This window comes from Rhinopithecus bieti, unplaced genomic scaffold (assembly GCF_001698545.2).
Source record: "Rhinopithecus bieti isolate Rb0 unplaced genomic scaffold, ASM169854v2 scaffold_758, whole genome shotgun sequence".
NCBI lineage: Eukaryota > Metazoa > Chordata > Mammalia > Primates > Cercopithecidae > Rhinopithecus > Rhinopithecus bieti.
The window spans coordinates 808,909-830,973 of record NW_016803215.1 but is presented as its reverse complement, the minus strand read 5'-3'; the positions used below and the strand labels follow the sequence as shown (position 1 = coordinate 830,973).

Here is a 22,065-nt window from a genome sequence, read left to right as displayed (position 1 = left end):
GAAGGGGGAGGGGAGGGGAGGGGAAGGGAAGGGAAGGGAGAAAAGAAAGCACAACAGTTTAGTTCACAGTTGATTGTGATGGGCACAAGGTTGGATGCAAGCAGGAAGGTAAATGGGTGTAAAATTGCCTCCTTGGCCCCTCACCACTACTCGGGGACGCTTCACTGCCTGAGCCACTCAGCCCCATGCCCTTCTCTTTGCTGGAAGTGCCCATAGGAAATAGAGAGAGGGTCTTTGACTGCACCTCTATGTCAAGGTTACCAGGTCAGTCTTGGTGTTCAATCAGATGACAACCCTTCGTCTAGTTTAGCTAGTATACGTGTTGCACTGAACTGGATTACAGCAACAAAAAAATTATCTTCCTTTCAAACCAAGATTCTTCCAGCCTGGGCAACATTATGAGACCTCATCACTACAAAAAGTAAACAAACAAACAAAACTTTACTTTTGTAAAAATGGCATGGTGCTGCATGCCTGTAGTCCCAGCTACTCAAGAGACTGAGGTGGGAGGATTGCCTGAGCCCAGGATGAGGCTGCAGTGAGCTGTGATTATGCCACTGCACCCATAGCCTGGACAGTAGAACAAGACTTCGTCCTAAAAAAAAAAAAAAAACAAGATTCTGTAAGTGCTTTCTCAACTCTCTCAAAGCCAAGACTCTCTGGGGCAACAGAAGAAATCCTTGCTTTTGCAAATATTACCGAAGTTATTATTGAAAATGCTCAAGCGGGGATTCTTGATAGTTTGTCTTTGAGCAGAACAATATTCAGAAGGGAAACTGTAGTTTGTTTGTTTGTTTTTAAGAATGCTTAGTCCCTAGATCTTAAGAAAACTTTACCAAAATGTGAGATCTCATAAGACTTAATGCTTACGACATGTTTTCTTTGGAAAATGTTTCAGCATATTTGGCGTTAGTCAGGAGTTCAGATATGTAATATTCCACCACCCTTTTTCCTGGAACCAGTTTAAGAAACAAACTATTTATGGTATGAAAGATGGAAAATACTTTTCTCTTCCTGGCAGTGTGGTGAAGTTGAACATTTTGCAACATTGGAGAAAGAAGTGTTCTTTCTGGGGCTGTCTAGCAGAATGCATGGATGTGAGATAATAACATATTTTACTCCTGAGTAGTATTTGGATCAGGTTATTTTTGGCAAATCCAAATTGCTTTTTGTGAAGTGCAAAACTGAGCCTCGATGTTTATAAATATAAACCCTCTTCTAATCAGCCTGCATTTACTATCTGCCTAATACACACAAGTTGAAGTTTGGTAATGAACAAAGTTGTGAAGTCACCAATGAAACCTTTCAACAAGCTTGCTTTTACTCTTCCTACTTAAAGAGCTAGGAGATCGAATTAGTCAGTCAACTGTGCAGATTGGCTGATGTTAGAATTTGATCATGTGGCTACTGCACAGTCATAGACAGTTTCTGATGTCTGCAGTATAGCTCCCAAATGCAAATCCTGCTTACCCCTGTTTGATTTCTCTCTCTAAGCATCGGTATTCAGAGCATTCTATTGTAACCATGTAATACACATATAGGGTTAATCTGGTGTACACAGAATCGACTGTTTTTGAGTTACATGGTACAGAGAAAGAATACATTGTGAATGTGAATAACAAATCAGAATTACTTTTAGAACTTGGTCCTTTTTGAAAAGTCCTTCTAAGTCTGCTTGGTTTTACCTTTGTAAGTTAACTATATAATCATCACACGCACATATACGCACACATACGGTCTCTTTCCCTTTCTAATAAACATGTTGAGAGGTGAAGGGTTCGATCGCTGACATCAAGGTTTTCTCTTGCTGCGGTGCCCAGCCCCAAGGGTGCAGAACTCTGAGAGAGCCCTGTCTTGGCCCCACCAGAGCTGTTTCATGCCTTCTAATCGGCCAGAGTGCTTGAACGTCATGCTCTGCTGCTCTGTGATCTATCTGGTAGTTGGTAGAGCTTGAAGAACAAGAGCCCTGAGCCAGGGTTTCTGCCTGAGGGGCAGCACCCAGGCCACCAGGCTTACAGATGCTCCATCTCCCCAGGCTGCCTAGGCGTGCAGTCACGTAGAACCTGCAGAGCCACCTCTGCACGACCCCTGTTGCCTACACCAGCAGTGAGCACTCAGCCCAATCCTTGCTGTATTGGCGGGGAGGAGGGGGTACAGGAGAGAAGATAGTCATCCTCTATGGACAGTTAATAATACCCATTGCATTTCTTTTTCTTTTTTTATTTGATTGTGGTGAGAACACTTAGCATGAACTCTACCCTCTCAACAAATTTTTAAGTATACAATACACTATTGTTGACTATAGGTACAATGTTGTGCATTAATTTTTTAACTTGGTGATCTAATTAGTAGCAAAGTCCTTCTGGAAAATCCTTTGGCTTTGCTGCAGGGAAGGCTTGAGAACAGGAGCTCAGTTTGACCTGTTTGCTGAGAGCAAAAGGAAGCTGGCCCGGAAGTGGCTTGTAGGAAGGAGTTGAGCAGGGTTAGGGTGGGGAGACTGGGCAGTTTCTTCGGTTTTTGTAAGCTAGTTCTCTACTTACTTACCCTGAAATGTATTACGGGAATACTGACCTCCATTCTCTTATTCACGTGGCAGACAGTGTACAAGCTGTTTCAAGCAAAATATTGATAATTAGGATATTAACTACTATATATCTGCAGCAGCTATGAATACAAATAACTGGTCACCAGTGTTTGCTGTATTCCTTTTTAAAAAAATATTTAATTAAATTAGGTAACTAATTAATTTGTAAAGATGGGGGGTCTCCATCTTGTCCAGACTGATCTCAAACTCCTAGGCTCAAGCAATCTTCCTGCCTTGGCCTTCCAAAGTGCTGAGATTCGGTGGCTCATGCCTGTAATCCCCGCACTTTGGGAGGCTGAGGCAGGTGGATCACGAGGTCAGGAGTTTGAGACCAGCCTGGCCAACATGGTGAAACCCCATCTCTACTAAAAATACAAAATTAGCCAGGCATGGTGACACACGCCTGTAATCCCAGCTAGTTGGGAGGCCGAGGCAGGAGAATAGCTTGAACCCGGGAGGCAGAGGTTGCAGTGAGCCAAGATCGCACCATTGCATTGCATTCCAGCCTGGGTGACAGACGGAGACCCTGTCTCAAAAAAAAAAACAAAAATAAACAAAAAAACCCAAAGTGCTGAGATTATAGACATGAGCTACCATGCCCCACCTCTCTTTGTTTCTTTCTTAAGTTTAGAAATAAATGCTTCTTAGAGAAACTATTTATAAAACCTACCCCGTTTATTCAGCATGGACTCATGAAATCAAAAATAACTTATACAATGTTAATATGGCTGCTTTTAATATTTAGTCACTGGGCTACATGGTAGGTAAAAATAACAGATAGTTTGTAAAATGACTCTTTAGAATCACTTTTACAATATTACACTTTATTTTTTAAGTTTTTCCCTTTCAAGACATTTGTGTTGATACCCTATAGACTTATATCGCCTTTTATCATTGCAGATATTTAGAGAGTTAGCAGTGTAACAACAAACAGATCAAGAAGTCTATTTGTAGTTCATTTAAATATAAAAGGAATTGGCTCTTAGTAGAAAACTTAGCTACACCTAATCAGTGTACTGCAGAACTTTGATGAGTGGCAGTATCAGATAGATTCCTGGTTCTAGTCTCTTTGCCGCCAGATCAACCAGAAAAGGGTGTTTTTTTGTTTTGTTTTGTTTTGTTTTGTTTTGTTTTGAGACGGAGTCTCACTCTGTCTCCCAGACTGGAGTGCAGTGGTGCGATCTTGGCTCACAGCAGCCTCTGCCTCCCAAGCTCAAGCAATTCTTCTTGCCTCAGCCTCCCAAGTAGATGGGATTACAGGTGCCCACTACCATGCCCAGCTAATTTTTGTATTTTTAGTAGAGACCAGGCTGGCTTTGAACTCCTGACCTCAACTGATCTGCCCACCTCGGCTGGGATTACAGGTGTGAGCCACTTCGCCCAGCCAGGTGTTCTTTATCAGACTGCAGGGACACCTCCAGCAAGAGCTGCATGGTTCCTGGGGAATGCCCGCATTATTCTCCTAGTTTAAGGCGAATGAGTCAATTTCCAGAACGAGTAGGGAAATGAAACCCCACACAAAGGAGGGGAATGAAGCTGAATGTTTCCCACTTCTTTTCCAGATTTACATGAGCCCAGAGGTCATCCTATGCAGGGGCCATTCAACCAAAGCAGACATCTACAGTCTGGGAGCCACGCTCATCCACATGCAGACGGGCACCCCGCCCTGGGTGAAGCGCTACCCTCGCTCAGCCTATCCCTCCTACCTGTACATAGTAAGTGGGGTTCAACCAGGCCTGGGGGCAGGGTAGGGGCTGAGTTATGCATCCCGCAGGCTGGGAGGGACTGCTCTGCCTTCTATACCACCCCCATCTGAATGAGGGAATGGTGAAATGACAGGTAGCTACAAGTTCTTCCCATGTAGAAGCAAGCTCCATTCTTGCAAAGAAAACATAGCTATTTTAGTGGGAGCTTACTAAAATGTGCATTGGGCATAATTATGCTATTCCATTTTATGTGTAATAATGCAATGCTACTAGCATCAGAGTAGCGTAAATGTATCAGCCACCGAAGTTGTATATGTTCTTTGAACACTTAACACATTTTTTATTATTAATGTTCACACCAGCGTGGCTTGTAGTGGAACATGCAATTCCCATTTTACTGTTGATAAATTCAGGAGCAGACACTTCCCTGTTACTACATAGTGACTTTTGGGCCACTGATTTGAAGCTGTCGCTGACATTCAAACCTAGCATTTATCTTTTGCAACATTAAACCAGAAGATGGGTTTAACCTGGTATCCTTTAGAAATTAAAGTGGGCCAGGCACGGTGGCTCACGCCTGTAATCTCAACACCTTAGAAAGCCAAGGCAAAAGGATCTCTTGAGCCTAGAAGTTCAAGACCAGACTGGGCAGCAAAGCAAGGCCCCATCTCTACAAAAAATAAAAAAAAAAAAATTAGCTAGGTGTGGTAGTGTATGGCCTGTGGTCCCAGCTGCGTGGGAGGCTGAGGTGAGAGGATCACTTGAGCCCAGGAGTTCGAGGCTACAGTGAGTTGTGTTCATGCCACTGCTCTCCAGTCTGGACAACAGAGCAGAGACCCTGTCTCAAAGGGAAAAGAAAAAATAAATTAAAGGGAAGCTTGCTTGCTTAAGGGCACGAACTGCATTTGTTGCAGGGCATGTGGTGGGAAACGGATTACTTTCTAGGTCCTGTTACTAGCGTGCGTTTGCTGTTGAGGGTGTATCTCCATACCTTTGATGCTAAGAGAGCTGGTTTGTTCATAGATCCACAAGCAAGCGCCTCCACTGGAAGACATTGCAGATGACTGCAGTCCAGGGATGAGAGAGCTAATAGAAGCTGCGCTGGAGAGAAACCCCAATCACCGCCCAAGAGCCGCAGACCTACTAAAACATGAGGCCCTGAACCCGCCCAGAGAGGATCAGCCACGCTGTCAGAGTCTGGACTCTGCCCTCTTTGAGCGCAAGAGGCTGCTGAGTAGGAAGGAGCTGGAACTTCCTGAGAACATTGCTGGTGAGGACACCCTGCTCTGTGCCGCACCCTTGCTTCCCTTCTGTTTCTGTCCACATCCAACCTCAATGTAGTTCATGAAAGCACTTGGAAAAAAGGAAATGACTTCTTGAGTACCATACCTTGCTTGAGAAATTTCAGCAAGATTAACAGAAGCATGTTTTTCTTTTTTTTAAATTGGCTAATTTAGCACCAAATTATAATAGATTTTCAGTGCAAGTGTAGGTAGCACAGTCACTGGAAAATGCTTCTGACTTGCTTTTCTACAACTTGCTTTTTTGCAACATTTGTCTTAACTCACCCTTTTTTTTTTTTTTTTTTTTGAGATGGAGTCTTGCTCAGTTGCCCAGGCTGGAGTGCAGTGGCATGATCTCAGGTCACTGCAACCTCTGCCTCCTGGGTTCAAGTGATTCTCATGCCTCAACCTCCTGACTAGCTGGGATTACACGTGCCCATCACCATGTCTGGCTGATTTTTGTATTTTTAGTGGAGACAGGGTTTTACCATGTTGGCCAGGCTGGTCTCTAACTCCTGACCTCAGGCAATCCACCTGCCTCGGCCTCCCAAAGAGCTGGGATTACAGGTGTGAGCCACCGTGCCCAGCCTAACTCATTTATATTAAGCCACCCCAGTCCTTGGTGGGGGAACATCATGGCACTGCCCTGCACAGATAAAATACTGAGTTTGAAGTCAACTTGCATTTCCATCTTCCTTGGCTTAAAATCTTGGCCAGTTGTAAATTTTTCCAACTTAAGAAAGTCTGTATGCATTTCAGGAGCATTGAATATGCATAGACAGGGGTTTCCATTTTTATTAAAAATCTGTGGCATTCTTAATCCATTTAGGTCCAAACCCAGATGTCAAGCCTGGCGCACTTGTTTATATTTCTTTGCTGCTTGTCTGACTTTTGTGTATTTAAAGAGAACGATCTGGCTATTGGAAAAATATGCCAGGATTTCTAACTAATTTCTTGTCTCCACTGACTCCCATTTGAACTTTTTGTTCTATGTCCTATTATGTGAACTTATCCGTAATGTTCAAAGACCCATCTTTCACGCTTAAGACACTGTTTTATGGGCCGGGCGCGGTGGCTCAAGCCTGTAATCCCAGCACTTTGGGAGGCCGAGACGGGCGGATCACGAGGTCAGGAGATCGAGACCATCCTGGCTAACACGGTGAAACCCCGTCTCTACTAAAAATACAAAAACTAGCCGGGCGAGGTGGCGGGCGCCTGTAGTCCCAGCTACTCGGGCGGCTGAGGCAGGAGAATGGCGTAAACCCGGGAGGCGGAGCTTGCAGTGAGCTGAGATCTGGCCACTGCACTCCAGTCTGGGCGACAGAGCGAGACTCCGCCTCAAAAAAAAAAAAAAAAAAAAGACACTGTTTTATTAGGCTCTAAAGGATTTATTTCACTGCAGAAGGAACAGGTATTTATTATTTGACAGGTTTTCTTGTAACTTACTTTTTAATGTTTTCCTTTTCAGATTCTTCATGCACAGGAAGCACTGAGGAATCTATGCTCAAGAGACAACGCTCTCTCTACATAGACCTCGGTGCTCTGGCTGGCTACTTCAATCTTGTTCGGGGACCCCCAACACTTGAATATGGCTGAAGTGCCATGTTTTGGCATGCCACTGCAAAAAACATGTCATGTTTGCTCTAAGTTAAGACAACGTTGATCTCCTTGGGGGCTGGTTCTGCTGCCTTGACACAGGGGCCCTGGACAGTGAATGGTGCCAGTTTTGAAGGAGCAGTGTGACCTCTCGTGACCTATGAATGTGCCTCCAAGTGGCTCCTGTGTGTTTGACTTGTGAAGCTATCTGATACGCAACAGGTCTCAAGGTTCTCATTTCGCAGGTGATGTGATTCTAAGGAAGGAATTTGAGAGTTCACAGAAGGATCGTGTCTGCTGACTGTTCCATTCACTGTGCACTTTGCTCAAAATTTTAAAAATACCCATCACAAGGATAACAGAGTAGCCTAAAATTACTATTCTTGGTTCTTATTTAAGTATGAAATCTTCATTTTACTCAGAATAGTTGTTTTGTGTATATTGGTGTATATTATATAACTCTTTGAGTCTTTATTGGTAAATTCTGGTATACATTGAATTCATTATAATTTAGGTGAATAGAACAACTTGAATATCGTAGCAATAAGCTGGACTAGTGTCTTAAAAATGGCTAACTGATGAATTAGAAGCCATCTGACAGCAGGCCACTAGTGACGGTTGCTTTTGTGTTCCTATGGAAACATTTTGTACTGTACATGCTATGCTTAAGACATTCAAAACATGATGTTTTGAATGTGGATACAACTGTGTAAACCACATAATTTTTGTACATCCCAAAGGATGAGAATGAGAAGAAAAATGAACACTTTTGTAAATTATTGATGATGCTCCTTTTGTAACTCTTATGACTCAATTTTCTTTTAAGCATTTGTATATTAAAATAGCATACTGTGTATGTTTTATATCAAATGCCTTCATAAATCTTTCATATATGTGTGTGTATATATATGTATTTGTAACATTGTGAAGTATGTGAGTAGTCTTAAGTAAAGTATGTTTTACATTATGCAAATAAAACCCAACACTTTTGTCCAATGTGACTGGTCAAATCAACTGAATAAATTCAGTATTTTGCCTTAGTTGTTGTGAAGCCTGTGATTCTCAGCTGGGACTGAGGATGAGCTATAGGAGTTGAGATATAGATTGGAAGGAAATGTGTATCATAAGAAGGCAAAAAATACCAGGAGCTTTGCAAATTGTGTTAACACACTCCTTTTCTATTGCTCTTGTATGAAGCTATTGTCAACTGGAATGGTTTGCATCCCCCTGGTACACTGAGGTAGAAAAAGTAATTGTGGTTGTGCCTGTAATCCCAGAACTTTGGAAGGTTGAAGCGGGAAAACTGCTTGAGCCCAGGAGTTCGAGACCAGCCTGGCCAACATGGTGAAATCCTGTCTCTACAAAAAATACAAAAATTGCCAGGTGTGATGGTGCACGCCTGTAGTCCCAGCTACTCAGGAGGCTGAGGTGGGAGGATCACTGAAGCCTGGAAGGTGAAGGTTGCAGTGAGCCAAGATCATGCCACTGCACTCCAATCTGGATAACAGAGGGAGGCCTTGTCCCCCCTAAAAATAAAATAATAATTGTGAGCCACTGGTTTAGGGTTATGTGGTTCTATTTTGCACCCTATTTTTATACATTTATACTATCCTTGAATACATGCTTGCATACTCTTTGTCCATTGCTATGTGGCAAGCTAATAACTAGCCATTGTAGAAGGTGGCTTTAACTCACATACATCAAATCTAGTGAAAACTGTTGAATGGAAGTCTATCATCTACATAGCTAATAGTATTAAACACTTCTACATGTGTTATGTAGAACATGCCATCCCTTGTAATCCATGTAAATACCCATGACATATGGATTGCTACCTCTTTTTTCTCAGAGAAGGAAATTGAGGCATAGCGAGGGTAAGTAACATTCCTCAAGACCCCAAAGCAAGTGAAGAAATAGCTGGTATTTGAACCCAGGCCTTTCTGACTCCAATACACATGTTCTCCCTTGTACGTTGCTGCTTGTAAGTGAGAGATTAACACTGCAGAAGAAACAATTTCCTTTTCTGCCCTTCTGGTAAGGGCAGAGGCAGATTGACCATGAAGCTAATAAAGCTTCAGCCTCAGGACTCCTCACTTGCATGGGCGCCTCCGTAGTTCTGCCCCTAATTTTTTTAAATGTATTTTTTATTTCAATGACTTTTGGAGTATAAGCGGTTTTTGGTTACATGAATGAATTATATAGTGGTGAATTATAAGACTTTAATGGACCCATCACCTGAGTAGTGTATGTTACACTCAATATGTAGTTTTTCATCCCACACCCCTCCCCCTTTTATCTTAGTTGATTTATTTATTTATTTATTTTGAGATGGAGTCTCATTCTGTTGCCCAGGCTAGAGTGCAGTGGCACAATCTTGGCTCACTGCAACCTCCGTCTCCCGGGTTCAAGCAATTCTCCTGCCTCAGCCTCGATAATCCCAGTAGCTGGGATTACAGGCGTGCACCACCATGCCCAACTAATTTTTGTATTTTTAGTAGAGAGGGGGTTTTGCCATGTTGGCCAGGCTGGTCTGGAACCCCTGACCTCAAATGATCTGCCCACCTTGGCCTCCCAAAGTGCTGGGATTACATGCTTGCTAGAGGTCACACAACCAGTGCTAGTGTCTTGTCTTCTGATTGTCACCACCTCCTTTGTATTTTCCTTGAGGTCTGTAAAATATTCAGAAGCAGATGATGGAGACTGTACCAGGAATTTACTGGACCTGATGGGAATTTGCCTAGCCTTGGAGAGATGCTTCTCATCTGGGGATCAGCCAGTGTCCGTGGTGCTAAGTTTCTACTGATGACTGCCATGTCACTGAGCACCACGGTGGGACCTGGAAGGGATTCTGTCGGTCCCCTGGGTTCCTTGCTGATGCATGCTCACTGTCTGGCAGACACAAGCAATTTGGTCTTTTATTGACAGCAAGTTATGAAAGTCAGTGTTTTCTGGAGGGCCTGGGGGATATTTTTCATAGGCCTGCAATGTGACCAGGAGTAAAGATTGCTTGATGCCATGCCCCATGGGCACCCAGGAGGGAATGTGCCCAGCAGGAGAGCAGGCCTATTAATGGAGAGTTGAAGTCTCATGAGGACCAACTCTGGGCAAGGAACTGTGCTGGGCCCTGAAGGGGACACAAGTGAGAGAAGACTCTAGCCCCTCTAACTTATCCACTCTCTGCTGAAAGGAAGCACGTTCCATTTTGGAATTGTTAGGAGGTTCTTCGATTTAATGTACATCCCCATCTGCCTCCAAAAAGGCTTTTTTCATCAAGTATTTACTTGAAATTTTACCTTTTGCCTGTGAGCTGGCTTTCTAAATGTCCATTGAATCGCCAATGCATAAGAAGATGATGACTAAAAGAACATGGTTTAGGCATCAGCATCAGGTTTCAAAAGCTTGCTCACACCTGTAATCCCAGCAGTTTGGGAGGCCAAGGCAGGCGAATCACCTGAGGTCAGGGGTTCAAGACCAGCCTGGCCAACATGGTGAAACCCCATCTCTACTAAAAATACAAAAATTAGCCAGGCATGGTGGTGCATGCTTGTAATCCCAGCTACTTGGGAGGCTGAGGCATGAGAATTGCTTGAACCTGGGAGGTGGAGATTGCAGTGAGCCGAGATTGTGCCGCTGCAGTTACTGAAGCCTGGGCAACAAGAGCAAAACTCCATCTCAAAAAAAAAAAAAAAAGTTTGCTTTGGGCCAGAGAGAGGGGAAATGCAAAGTAGTCATTTACCAAGCTTTTTTTTTTGTTTTTGTTGTTTTTTATTTTTATTATACTTTAAGTTCTAGGGTACATGTGCATAACGTGCAGGTTTGGTACATATGCATACATGTGCCATGTTGGTGTGCTGCACCCATTAACTCGTCATTTGCATTAGGTAGAACTCCTAATGCTATCCCTTCCGCCTCCCCCGACCCCACGACAGGCCCCCGTGTGTGATGTTCCCCTTACTTACACTTGTGTCCAAGTGTTCTCATTGTTCAGTTCCCACCTATGAGTGAGAACATGTGGTGTTTGGTTTTTTGTCCTTGCGATAGTTTACTGAGAATGATGGTTTCCAGCTTCATCCACGTCCCTGCAAAGGACATGAACTCATCCTTTTCATGGCTTCATAGTATTCCATGGTGTATATGTGCCACATTTTCTTAATCCAGTCTATCATTGATGGACATTTGGGTTGGTTCCAAGTCTTTGCTAGTGTGAATAGTGCCGCAATAAACATACGTGTGCATGTGTCTTCATAGCAGCATGATTTATAAACATTTGGGTATATACCCAGTAATGGGATGGCTGGGTCAAATGGTATTTCTGGTTCTAGATCCTTGAGGAATCACCACACTGTCTTCCACAATGGTTGAACTAGTTTACAGTCCCACCAACAGTGTAAAAGTGTTCCTATTTCTCCACGTTTTTGTTTTTTTATGTTTTTTTATATGTTATATGTTTTCTTTTTTTAATGTTTTTATCGATTTTGTATAAGATCAGTTAGCTATAGATGCATAGCTTTATTTCTGGGTTCTCTCTTCTGGGTTCCATTAATCTATGCAATTGTTTTTATACCAGTACCATGCTGTTTTGGTTACTACAGCCTTGTAATATTATTTAGGGTCAGGTAATGTGATGCCTTCAGCTTTGTTCTTTTTCCTTAGGATTGCTTTGGCTATTTGGTGGTTTCATATGAATATTAGGGGTTTTTAAAAATTCTGTGAAAATGACATTGGCGTTTTGAATTGCATTGAATCAGTAGATAGTAGATTGCTTTGGGCAGAATCGTCATTTTAACAATATTAATTCTTCGACCCATTAGCGTGGGATATTTGTTCATTTGTTTGTGTCATCTCTGATTTCTTTCAGGAGTGTCTTGTAGTTTTCTTTACAGAGATCTTTTACCTCCTTGGCCTTAAAAATATATTTGCCTAGGTTTTTTTTTTTTTTTTTTTTTTTTTAGTAGCTTATTGTAAATGGATTGTTTTTTTCTACTTTGGTTCTCAGTTTGATTGCTTATTAGATTGTTACTGATACAAAGAAATGGTATTGATTTTTGTATGTTTATTTTGTATCCTGAAACTTTCCTGAATTCATTTATCAAATGTAGGATTTTTTTTTTCTTTAGGGTTTTCTAGGTATAAGATCTTATCATGAAGTATTTTTGTACTCATCTGTGAAACACCCTCATCCGGATTTGTGCTCAGCTCTCTCTAGGCAGGGTGTGCAGATACAAGTGTGGACAGGAGGGAGAATCATGTCCCTGTTCTGTTGGGCAATGGTCCTCAGCTCCGGGAGCAACAGCTGCATTTTCAACAACTGGAACTTGGAGTACAGATTTCTTCCCACATTGCCTATGTTTAACCTCAATGTGGGAAATCTGTTTTGTCACCCTTCAAAATCACAGTGAGAGATTACCACTCATAGCCAGCACATATAAGCATGCGCTGTGTTTGTTTTCAGGGTTGGGATAAATTCTGAGCACTCAACCAATTTCGAGATATCTGCTTCACCACATATTACAGAACCAAAGGTGATAATAACTGGTTGGCTGGCTGCCTGGAGCATAATCGCTGATTGAATGACATCTTGTTCATCCTGGTGACTGTGCAAGGAGGTCAACTGGAAATACAAATCAATGCACAATCAGCTAAGAGCATAGCGGTCTCTCATTACGGCTCTACACAAAGGTACCCTGAGTTGGCCTAGCAATTGTATCATTACATGAATAACATTAAAGATTAGAGGATATATGGACTTTCCCTACAAATATTGGCTATTATTATTGTTTTAATTCATTAATGCTAAATGTTCTTCTATGAAGCTTAATGAAATTCCACTTTATCTTTCCCATATATATGTAGAATTTCAGAGAGCATTTCATTGGAGCATATCTTCATACTGGTCCATTTATAAATCTGAATAGACTTGACTCTTTTCAGCCTAATTAACATTCTTCCAAGGCATCAAGGTAGATGAGAAGGAAGAAGAATATTTTCAACAAAAAGAGAGGTAACAGGCACTACTGAAGGAAGGCTTGGAGCTTGTAGTGGAGTTAACTTTTGGTTCATTCTTGCTTTTTGCAAATGCTCCAGTGACAGTAAGCCCACGGGACTGATACTAATGGAAAGAGGGCTGAGAATGGTGACTCGTGCCTATAACCCCAGCACTTTGGTAGGCTCAGGCAGGAGGATCGCTTGAAGCAAGGAGTTCAAGACCAACCTGGGCAGCAGAAAGAGACCCCATCTCTACAAAAAATGAAATAAAAAATTAGCCAGGCACGGTGGCGTGTGCCTGTAGTCCGAGCTACTTGGGAGGCTGAGGCAGAAGTTTTCAGCATAGAAGTTCAAAGCTGCAGTGAGACATGCTCATGCCACTGCACTCCAGCCTGGGCAACACAGCAAGACCTTGTCACACACAAAAAAGATAATAGAGAGAGGCTATAGGCTGACAACAGCTGGCACTAAGACAGTCTTCTGTCAATGTCTGGGCTTGTGGGAAAAGGAAATGGTGTCAACCTCGCATACACACACAACTCATCTCTTGCTACCTATATCTTTCTTCTGACTGGAAATTTGCATCTTGCTCAAGTTTTGCTCCCAAAAGGACAGAGGGCTAGGAGGTGATTCCAAGCCTAGGAGGCTCCCAGAATCTCTCACAGTTTCCCTGTGTGGACTAATTTGTGAGCCCTTGCCAGAACCAGCGAGCAAGAAAGCACCGATTGTTTCTATCTTAATTAAGTTACTTAGGGAAGAAAGAGAAAGAACAAAGGAATTAATTCAGATTTTTTTACTGAAACTGAAAGGTCCTTTTTTGGTCTGGCCAGCAAGCAAGAGGGAACAGAAAGATTTGGCTTTTGCCTTCCTCATTTGCCTCTTCAGCTTGTCCCTCTTCCTCTATACACTTCCCTACATTCTACATTCCCCAATTCTGTTCTGCAGAAGCAATTGCTTCTAGCAAAGATAGTCTATGCATACACAAACATATGTGATGATATAATGATTATATAACACTCTTCTTTATAAGCAACAACAAAGGTGCACATGGTAGCATACTTTATACATAGCTCTCTACATTTTTGTTTGTTTTATTTTGTTTTTTGAGATGGAGTTTCACTCTTTTTGCCCAGGCTGGAGTGCAATGGTGTGATCTCAGCTCACTGCAACCTCTGCCTCCCAGGTTAAGTGATTCTCCTGCCTCAGCCTCCCTAGTAGCTGGGATTACAGGCGCATGCCACCACGCCCAGCTAATTTTGTATTTTTTAGTAGAGACGAGGTTTCACTCTATCGGCCAGGCTGGTCTTGAACTCCCGACTTCATGATCCACCTGCCTCAGCCTTCCAAAGTGCTGGGATTACAGGTATGAGCCACCTCATCCAGCCCATCTGTTTTTTTGACAGACTATTTCCCAAAAATTACGAGGAAGTATGTAATTCAATTAGATGAATTCATTAATTAATTTTTTTTTCTTTTTTCTTTGAGACAGAGTACCACTCTGTCACCTAGGCTGGGGTGCAGTGGTGAGATCTCGGCTCACTGCAACCTCTGCCTCCTGGGTTCAACCGATTCTCCTACTTCACCCTCCCAAGTAGCTGGGATTACAGGCATGCACCATCATGCCCAGCTAATTTTTGTAATTTTGGTAGAGACGAGGTTTCACCGTGTTGGCCAGGTTGGTCTCGAACTCCTGACCTCAAGTAATCCGCCCGCCTTGGCCTCCCAAAGTGCTGGAATTACAGGCGTGAGCCACCACGCCTGGCCCAATTTATTTTTTGAGACAGGGTCCTGTTCCACAGGTTGGAGTGCAGTGTTGCAATCACGGCTCACTGCAGCCTCAAACTCCTGGGCTCAAGTGATCCTCCTGCCTCAGCTTCCTGAGTAGCTGGGACTACCAGCACGCACAACCGTACTCAGTTAACTGTTAATTTTTTTGTAAAGACAGGATCGGCTGGGCACGGTGGCTTATACCTGTAATTCCAGCACTTTGGGAGGCCAAGGCAGGCTAATAATGAGAACAGAAGTTCGAGACCAGCCTGGCCAATATGGTGAAGCCTCATCTCTACTAAAAATACAAAAATTAGCTGGGTGTGGTAGCACGCACCTGTAGGCTGAGGCAGAAGAATCGCTTGAACCCGGGAGGCGGAGCTTGCAGTGAGCCGAGATCGCACCACTGCACTCCAGCCTGGGCAACAGAGTGAGACTTCATCTCAATAAATAAATAAATAAATAAATAAATATAAAATAAAATAAAATAAAATAAAATAAAGAAGAGACTCTACCATGAATGCAAAATCAAGGTGATACTAAAGGAGAGGAATCAATGAGATTTGGTGCAAGAAAATAAAGTCACGAGCGGCTCATTAAGGTGAACAATGACACAGAATGTTGCCATACCTGCAATGGGTTCAAGAATTGTGGGATACAGCCGGACGTGGTGGCTCACACCTGTAAACCCAGCACTTTGGGAGGCCAAGATAGGTGGATCACTTTAGGTCAGGAGTTTGAGACCAGCCTGACCAACACGGTGAAACCCTGTCTCTACTAAAAATACAAAAATTAGCTGTGTGTGGTGGCGCACGCCTGTAATCTCAGCTACTCAGGAAGCTGAGACAGGAGAATCGCTTGAACCTGGGAGGCAGAAGCTTCAGTGAGCCAAGATCATGCCATTGCACTCCAGCCTGGGTGACAGAGTGAGACCTTGTATCAAAAAAAAAAAAAAAAAAGAGAGAGAGAGAGAATTGTGGGATGTAGTTATGGGTAGATACAGTGAACTAACTCTATGGCATTCAAATTCCTTTTCTTTTTTTTTTGAGGCGGAGTCTCACTCTGTCACACAGGCTGGAGTGCAATGGCACGATCTCAGCTCTCTGCAACCTCGGCCTCCCAGGTTAAAGCCATTCTCCCGCCTCAGCCACCTGAGTAGCTGGGATTACAGGCGTGTGCCACCATGCGCAGCTAATTTTTGTATTTTCAGTGGAGACAGGGTTTCACCATGTTGGTCAGGCTGGTCTTGAACTCCTGACCTCGTGATCTGCCCACCTCAGACTTTCAAAGTACTGGGATTACAGGCGTGAGCCACCATGCCCGGCCTCAGGGAAACTCCTTTTTTTTTTTTTTTTTTTTTTTTATACGGAGTTTTGCTATTTTTCCCTAGGCTGGAGTGCAATGGCTAAATCTTGGCTCACTGCAACCTCCACCTCCCAGGTTCAAGCGATTCTCCTGCCTCAGCCTATCAAGTACCTGGGATTACAGGCACGTGCCACCATGCCCAGCTAATTTTTGTATTTTCAGTAGAGATGGGGTTTTACCATGTTGGCCGGGCTGGTCTCGAACTCCCGACCTCAGGTAATCCACCCCCCTCAGCCTCCCAAAGTGCTGGGATTACAGGCATGTGCCACTGTGCCCGGCTCAAACTCCTTTTAAAAAATTTTTTATTTATTTATTTTTCTGAGACAAAATCTCTCTCCATTGTCCAGGCTGGAGTACAGTAGCATAATAATAGCTCACTGCTGCCTCGATCTCCTGTAATCAAAGGATCCTCCCACCTCAGTCTCTCAAGTAGCTAGGACTACAGATGTGCACCACCACAACTTGCTAGTTAAAAAAAAATTGGTAAAGATAGGGTCTTGCGATGTTGCCCAGGCTGGTCTTGAACTCCTGGGCCCAAGTGATTCTCCTGCCTCAGTTTCCCAAGGTGTTGGGATTACAGGTGTGAGTCACTATGGCTGGCCTCAAGCTTCTTTAATTAAATTAAGTTAATTAATTGTTATTCATTTAATTATTTTTTGCTAGTTAAGAGTCTTTCTTGGACTAGGCTTCCTAGAAAACTGAGCATCAGGCAAAGCTTAATTAACTGCTAACATGTCATGGGAGGCCCAATTCCAGGTTAGTGAGAGTAAGGAAAGAGGGAAGTGGGAAGTGGGAAGAGGGAATCACCTCAGAAGGGGAGGGGAAGCAAATAAAAGGAGACATGTTCCAGAACTGGTCATGGCTTCAGGAAAACACACGGCTAGTTGCTTAGTCACACGGGTTGTCTTCAGAGAAGCTATAGAGAACACAGTGTCCCAGTACAGCCCATAGAAGGGGAAAAGGGAGAGGAATCTATTTTCTCTCTCTCTCCTCTCTCCTGTCTCCCACTGGTCAGGGTTCTCCCGTGAGTGTTCACTCTCCTGTCTTTCTGGCTTGTGTCTCCAGACACTTTTGCACAGCTGCTGGGAAAGCCAGTTTCCACATGCTACACATCAGCACTTCCTCCAAATCCATCAGTGAAAGGAAAGACTAGAGCCTTCTAGGTCTGGTCATGCCTGGGCATCAGAGCTGCTACAACTCCCATTGGAGTGGGAGCAATGGGGGCTGTGTTGGATCTGGGCATCCCCCTGGGTGGAGACTTGGGGGTTGTCAGTCCAGCTGATGATGTGGCACTGAGAGGAGTGATGGCTGGTGGTGGGGGTCTCCATGAGTGAGCAACCAAGGGCACGGGAGATAGCTGGGGCCAGGGGAACCTGAGGAGGTGTGTAAACTGTGTCTGATACAGAGTTCCAAAAGAAAAGAGATAAGACATTCAAATTAAGGTAATGTTAGAAAAATCTATTCATAAAAGCACTCTTTCTAGAGATAGCAGTCTAAGGGAAGCACGAGGGATAATTTGGTAGCTCTGGGCTGGTAGTAGCAGAGCTTTTACCAAGTCCAGGTTGGAGGGATTTAGGGAAGAGTGTAATTACTGGAATCAGAAGGACATTCATGTAGAAGAGGCCACCTTGAAGGGAACAACGACCTTTGGTCAAGGGACACGACCAATCCCAGGGCAATCTCACAAAGTAGGAGTTAGGGCTGGTGCAGTGGTTCATGCCTGATATCCCTGCACTTTGGGAGACCAAAATGGGAGGATCACTTGAGCCCAGGAGTTCAAGACCAGCCTGGGCAATAGAGTGAGACCCCATCTCTAGAAAAAAATAAAAAATTAGCCGGGCATGGTGGCTTGTGCCTGTGGTCCCAGCTACTCAGGAGGCTGAGGCAGGAGGATCTCTTGAGTCTGAGAGGTACAGGCTGCAGTGAGCCATGATCACACCACTGCACTCCAGCCTGGATAACAGAGAGAGACCCTGTCTCAAAAAAATAAAATAAAGAAAACAACAAAACCCTCACAAAGTTTGAGGGTAAGAGTTCCAACCAGAAGCCAGAGAGTAAGAGACTATTGGGGTAGTTTCTACAGGTCAGCCTCCTGGGGCTCAGAGCTGGGTGGGGAGGTGAGGGGAGTGGGTCTAGGAGGCGTATGGAGCATCTAGTCTAGGTCTTTCTCACTCCTGAATTAAATGAGAGCTGACATAGCTGTTTGCACGGTAAGGTGAGTAGGGTGGCTGGGCGAGGGAAGAGTGTCCCAGGCAAGCGAAGAAAGGTGAGCAAATGCCCAGGAGCAGGAACAAGCAAGGCAAATTCGGGGAACATTGGCAGGGGGTGGGGAGTTGTCCTATCCACTGGAAGTTGAAGAATTAGAAGAATTACTGGTAAGTGGGTGTGGTTGTACTTTGAAGAGCCCGGAAATAAAGCAGGTCAATTTCCCTTTGATGTGGCAGGAAAAAGATTGCTATTAAGGTTTTGAGATGAAAGCAAAATTAAATATCAGCATAGGCAAAATAATTAACTTTATTTTATTTTATTTTAATCAATTTATTTATTTTTTGAGATAGAGTCTTGCTCTGTCACCCAGGCTGGAGTGCAGTGGCGCCATCTCGCTCACTGCAACGTCTGCCTCCCGGGTTCAAGCGATTCTCCTGCCTCAGCCTCTTGAGTAGCTGGGACTACAGGCTCTCACAACCACGCCCGGCTAATGTTTGTATTTTTAGTAGAGATGGGGTTTCCCTATGTTGGCCAGGCTGGTCTTGAACTCCAGACCTCAAGTGATCTGCCCACCTCAGCCTCCCAAAGTGCTCGATTTACAGGGGTGAGGCTCCACGCCCCACCACTGTTGGGTTTTAATAATGTATTTAAGGTTCAAGTTAGTACATTTCAGTTACTTATCCTTAATTTATTTATTTAGTAGAGACAGGGTCTTGCTCTGTCACCTAGGCTAGAGTTCAGTGATGCAATCAGAGCTTACTGCAGCCTCGAACCAGGCTCAAGCAATCCTCCTGCCTCGGCCTCTCATAGCACTGGGTTTCAGGCATGAGCCACCGTGCCTGGTCACTTACCCATTAATAAACATTGTATGGTAAAGGTAATTAATTTGGGAAGCTAGTTATAAAGTTATCTCAACTCAGCCACATGTATTAGTTTCCAGAGTGAGTTCTGGATGTCATGTAACTGTTGAAGTTTACTCAGGGATGTTCTTGTGGTCTTAACATCCCTATGTTGAAACGGATTTAGCACATTAGCCAAGTAGTTTTAAAGATGACATAGAACTTGTGTCACTTCAATTCTGTCATTCAGTGTGGAATTTTTGTGTTTAAAATTTAAAACTGTGAAACAAAGAACAAACTGTGAGGTAAATTTTTCTTTTTGGTCTGGTAAATGCAAACTTTCATACATGAAGTATTTTAAATCTGACTTACATCTTTAAAATTAAGATGTATTTTTCTAATTTTAATTAATAATTGTTGGTTTAAAACTGATAAATTGGTCAAGAAAATAACTGGTTTTCTTTTTGTGCGTGTGTGTGAGCCAATATTAGCAGTATATGACTTGAGCAACAACCTGGTAAAGAGGGAAAATGAGTCTCTCACAATAAAGAAAACTTTTTCAGCCAGCACAGTGGCTCACGCCTGTAATTCCAGCACTTTAGGGGGGCCAAGGTGGACGGATCACATGATGTCAGGAGTTCGAGACCAGCCTGGCCAACATGGTGGAACTGTCTTTATTAAAAATACAAAAATTAGCTGGGCCTGGTGGCACTTGCTTGTAATCCCAGCTGCTTGGGAGGCTGAGGCAGGAGAATTGCTTGAACCCAGCAGGTGGAGATTGCAGTGAGCCGAGATGGGGCCACTGCACTTCAGCCTGGGCAAAAGAACAAGACTCTGTCTCAGAAAGAAAGAAAGAGAGAGAAAAACAAAGAAAGAAAGACAGAGAATAAAAGAGGGAGAGAGAGGAAGGAAGGGAGGGAGGGAGGGAGGGAGGAAGGAAGGAAGGAAGAAAGGAAGAGCTTTCTCTACCGTTCAAAATAAGAGAGAAAAGAACACAATAGGCTGGGCGCCATGGCTTACGCCTGTAATCCGAGCACTTTGGGAGGCTGAGGCGGGTGGATCACTTGAGGTCAGAAGTTCAAGAACAGCCTGGCCAATATGGTGAAACCCCATCTCTACTAAAAACGCAGAAATTAGCTTCATGTAGTGGCACATGCCTGTAATTCCAGCTACTCAGGAGGCTGAGGCAGGTGAATCACTTGAATCCAGGAGGTGGAGGTTGCAGTGAGCCAAGATTTTGCTGTTGTATTACAGCCTGGGCAACAGAGTGAGATTCTGCTAAGGGAGGAGACCACCTCTCGTATTGTCTTATGCCCAATTTCTGCCTCCAAAGAAAGAAGAAGTAAAAACTAGAAGGCAGAAATGAAATCCACAGGCAGACAGCCCAGTGCTGTGACCTGGGCCTGGTAGTTAAAGATCGACCCCTGACCTAACCGGTTATGTTATCTATAGATTCCAGACATTGTATGGAAAAGCATTGTAAAAATCCCTGTCCTGTTTTGTTCTGATCTGACTACTGGTGCATGCAGCCCCCAGTCACACACCCCTGCTTGCTCAATCAATCATGACCCTCTCACGCACACCCCCTTAGAGTCGTGAGCCCTTAAAAGGGGCAGGAATTGCTCACTTGGGGAGCTCGGCTCCTGAGACAGGAGTCTTGTGATGTTCCCGGCCAAATAAACCCCTTCCTTCTTTAACTCGGTGTCTGAGGAGTTTTTTCTGCGGCTCATCCTGCTATATTTCTCGGTTCCTTGACCGGGAAGCGAGGTGACTGGCGGATGGTCAAGGCAGCCCCTTAGGTGGCTTAAGCCTGCCCTGTGGAACATCCCTGCAGGGGACCCCGACCAGCCCGAACGACGCAGATCCTGAGAGCTCTCCTGGGTAGGCATTTGCCCCAGTGGGACGCCTCTCCAGAGCAGTGTGTGGCAGGCCCCCATGGAGGATCAACGCAGTGTCTGAACACCGGGAAGGAACTGGTACTTGGAGTCCGGACATCTGAAACTTGGTAAGACTAGTCTTGAGAACTTGCCCACTCCATTTGAGTGGAAGCATGGCCTGATCACCCATGGTGTGCCTGTACCGGCACTTTGGTTTTTGTTTTTGACTTGACTTGGATTGCTTGATACTTTGGTTTTGGTTTTGACCTGGCTTGGATTTCTGGATACTCTGATTTTGGTTTTGATTTTGGTTTGGTGTAAACTGCAAAAGTATGTGTGTGCCCTTTTTACCCATTCTTTGTTTTGTGGTTTGTGTGTGGTGTGAGCGTTGCGTTTTGTCTTGAAGAAGCATGGGTCAGGCACAAGTAAGCCCACCCTACTAGAAACTATGTTGAAAAATTTCAAAAAAGGATGATTTAACATTAACCACTGAAAATTCCCTTAACCCAGAAGGTTTCCTAACAGGGGATCTAAATCTTAATTACCATACAAAGGTCCAACCAGACCTAGCAGGAACTCCCTTCAGGACAGGACTATGGGTAGTTCCTACTGGATAATTGAAGGAAATAAAAAAGCTGTCTATATCAATTCTAAGTTAATTTGGACAAAACAAGATTTTATTAATAGCAAAGGATAATTAAAATCCCAAACTTACAAGGTTTTCAACAAAAGTAAAGTTTGCTAAAAGTTAACGGTGTAACATGTATTATACCAGCTTCTATTCCTGTGGCCTTAGACAGTCTAGTCTACAGACATAAAAGAAGTTCGCTTTGGAAAAGAATGGTTATCATCTTC

At 43.8% G+C, this 22,065-nt stretch overlaps 1 protein-coding gene across 8 annotated transcripts in view; it reads left to right on the top strand.

Annotated features, from left to right (window-relative positions):
- MAP3K8 (mitogen-activated protein kinase kinase kinase 8) overlaps positions 1–12,803 on the top strand; it is a 130,171-nt gene extending 117,368 nt beyond the window's left edge. For 7 of the 8 annotated variants that reach the window (XM_017869659.1, XM_017869677.1, XM_017869684.1 and 4 more), the window contains 3 exons: positions 4,147–4,299; positions 5,314–5,560; positions 7,042–8,165. In XM_017869659.1, coding sequence (XP_017725148.1) covers positions 4,147–4,299; positions 5,314–5,560; positions 7,042–7,169 — 528 coding nt within the window. In that variant the 3' untranslated portion in view covers positions 7,170–8,165. Of the gene's footprint in view, positions 1–4,146; positions 4,300–5,313; positions 5,561–7,041; positions 8,166–12,621 lie in introns of those variants that run through there. The other variant, XR_001885024.1, reaches the window with a different exon arrangement.
- The last annotated feature ends 9,262 nt before the right edge of the window (positions 12,804–22,065 follow it).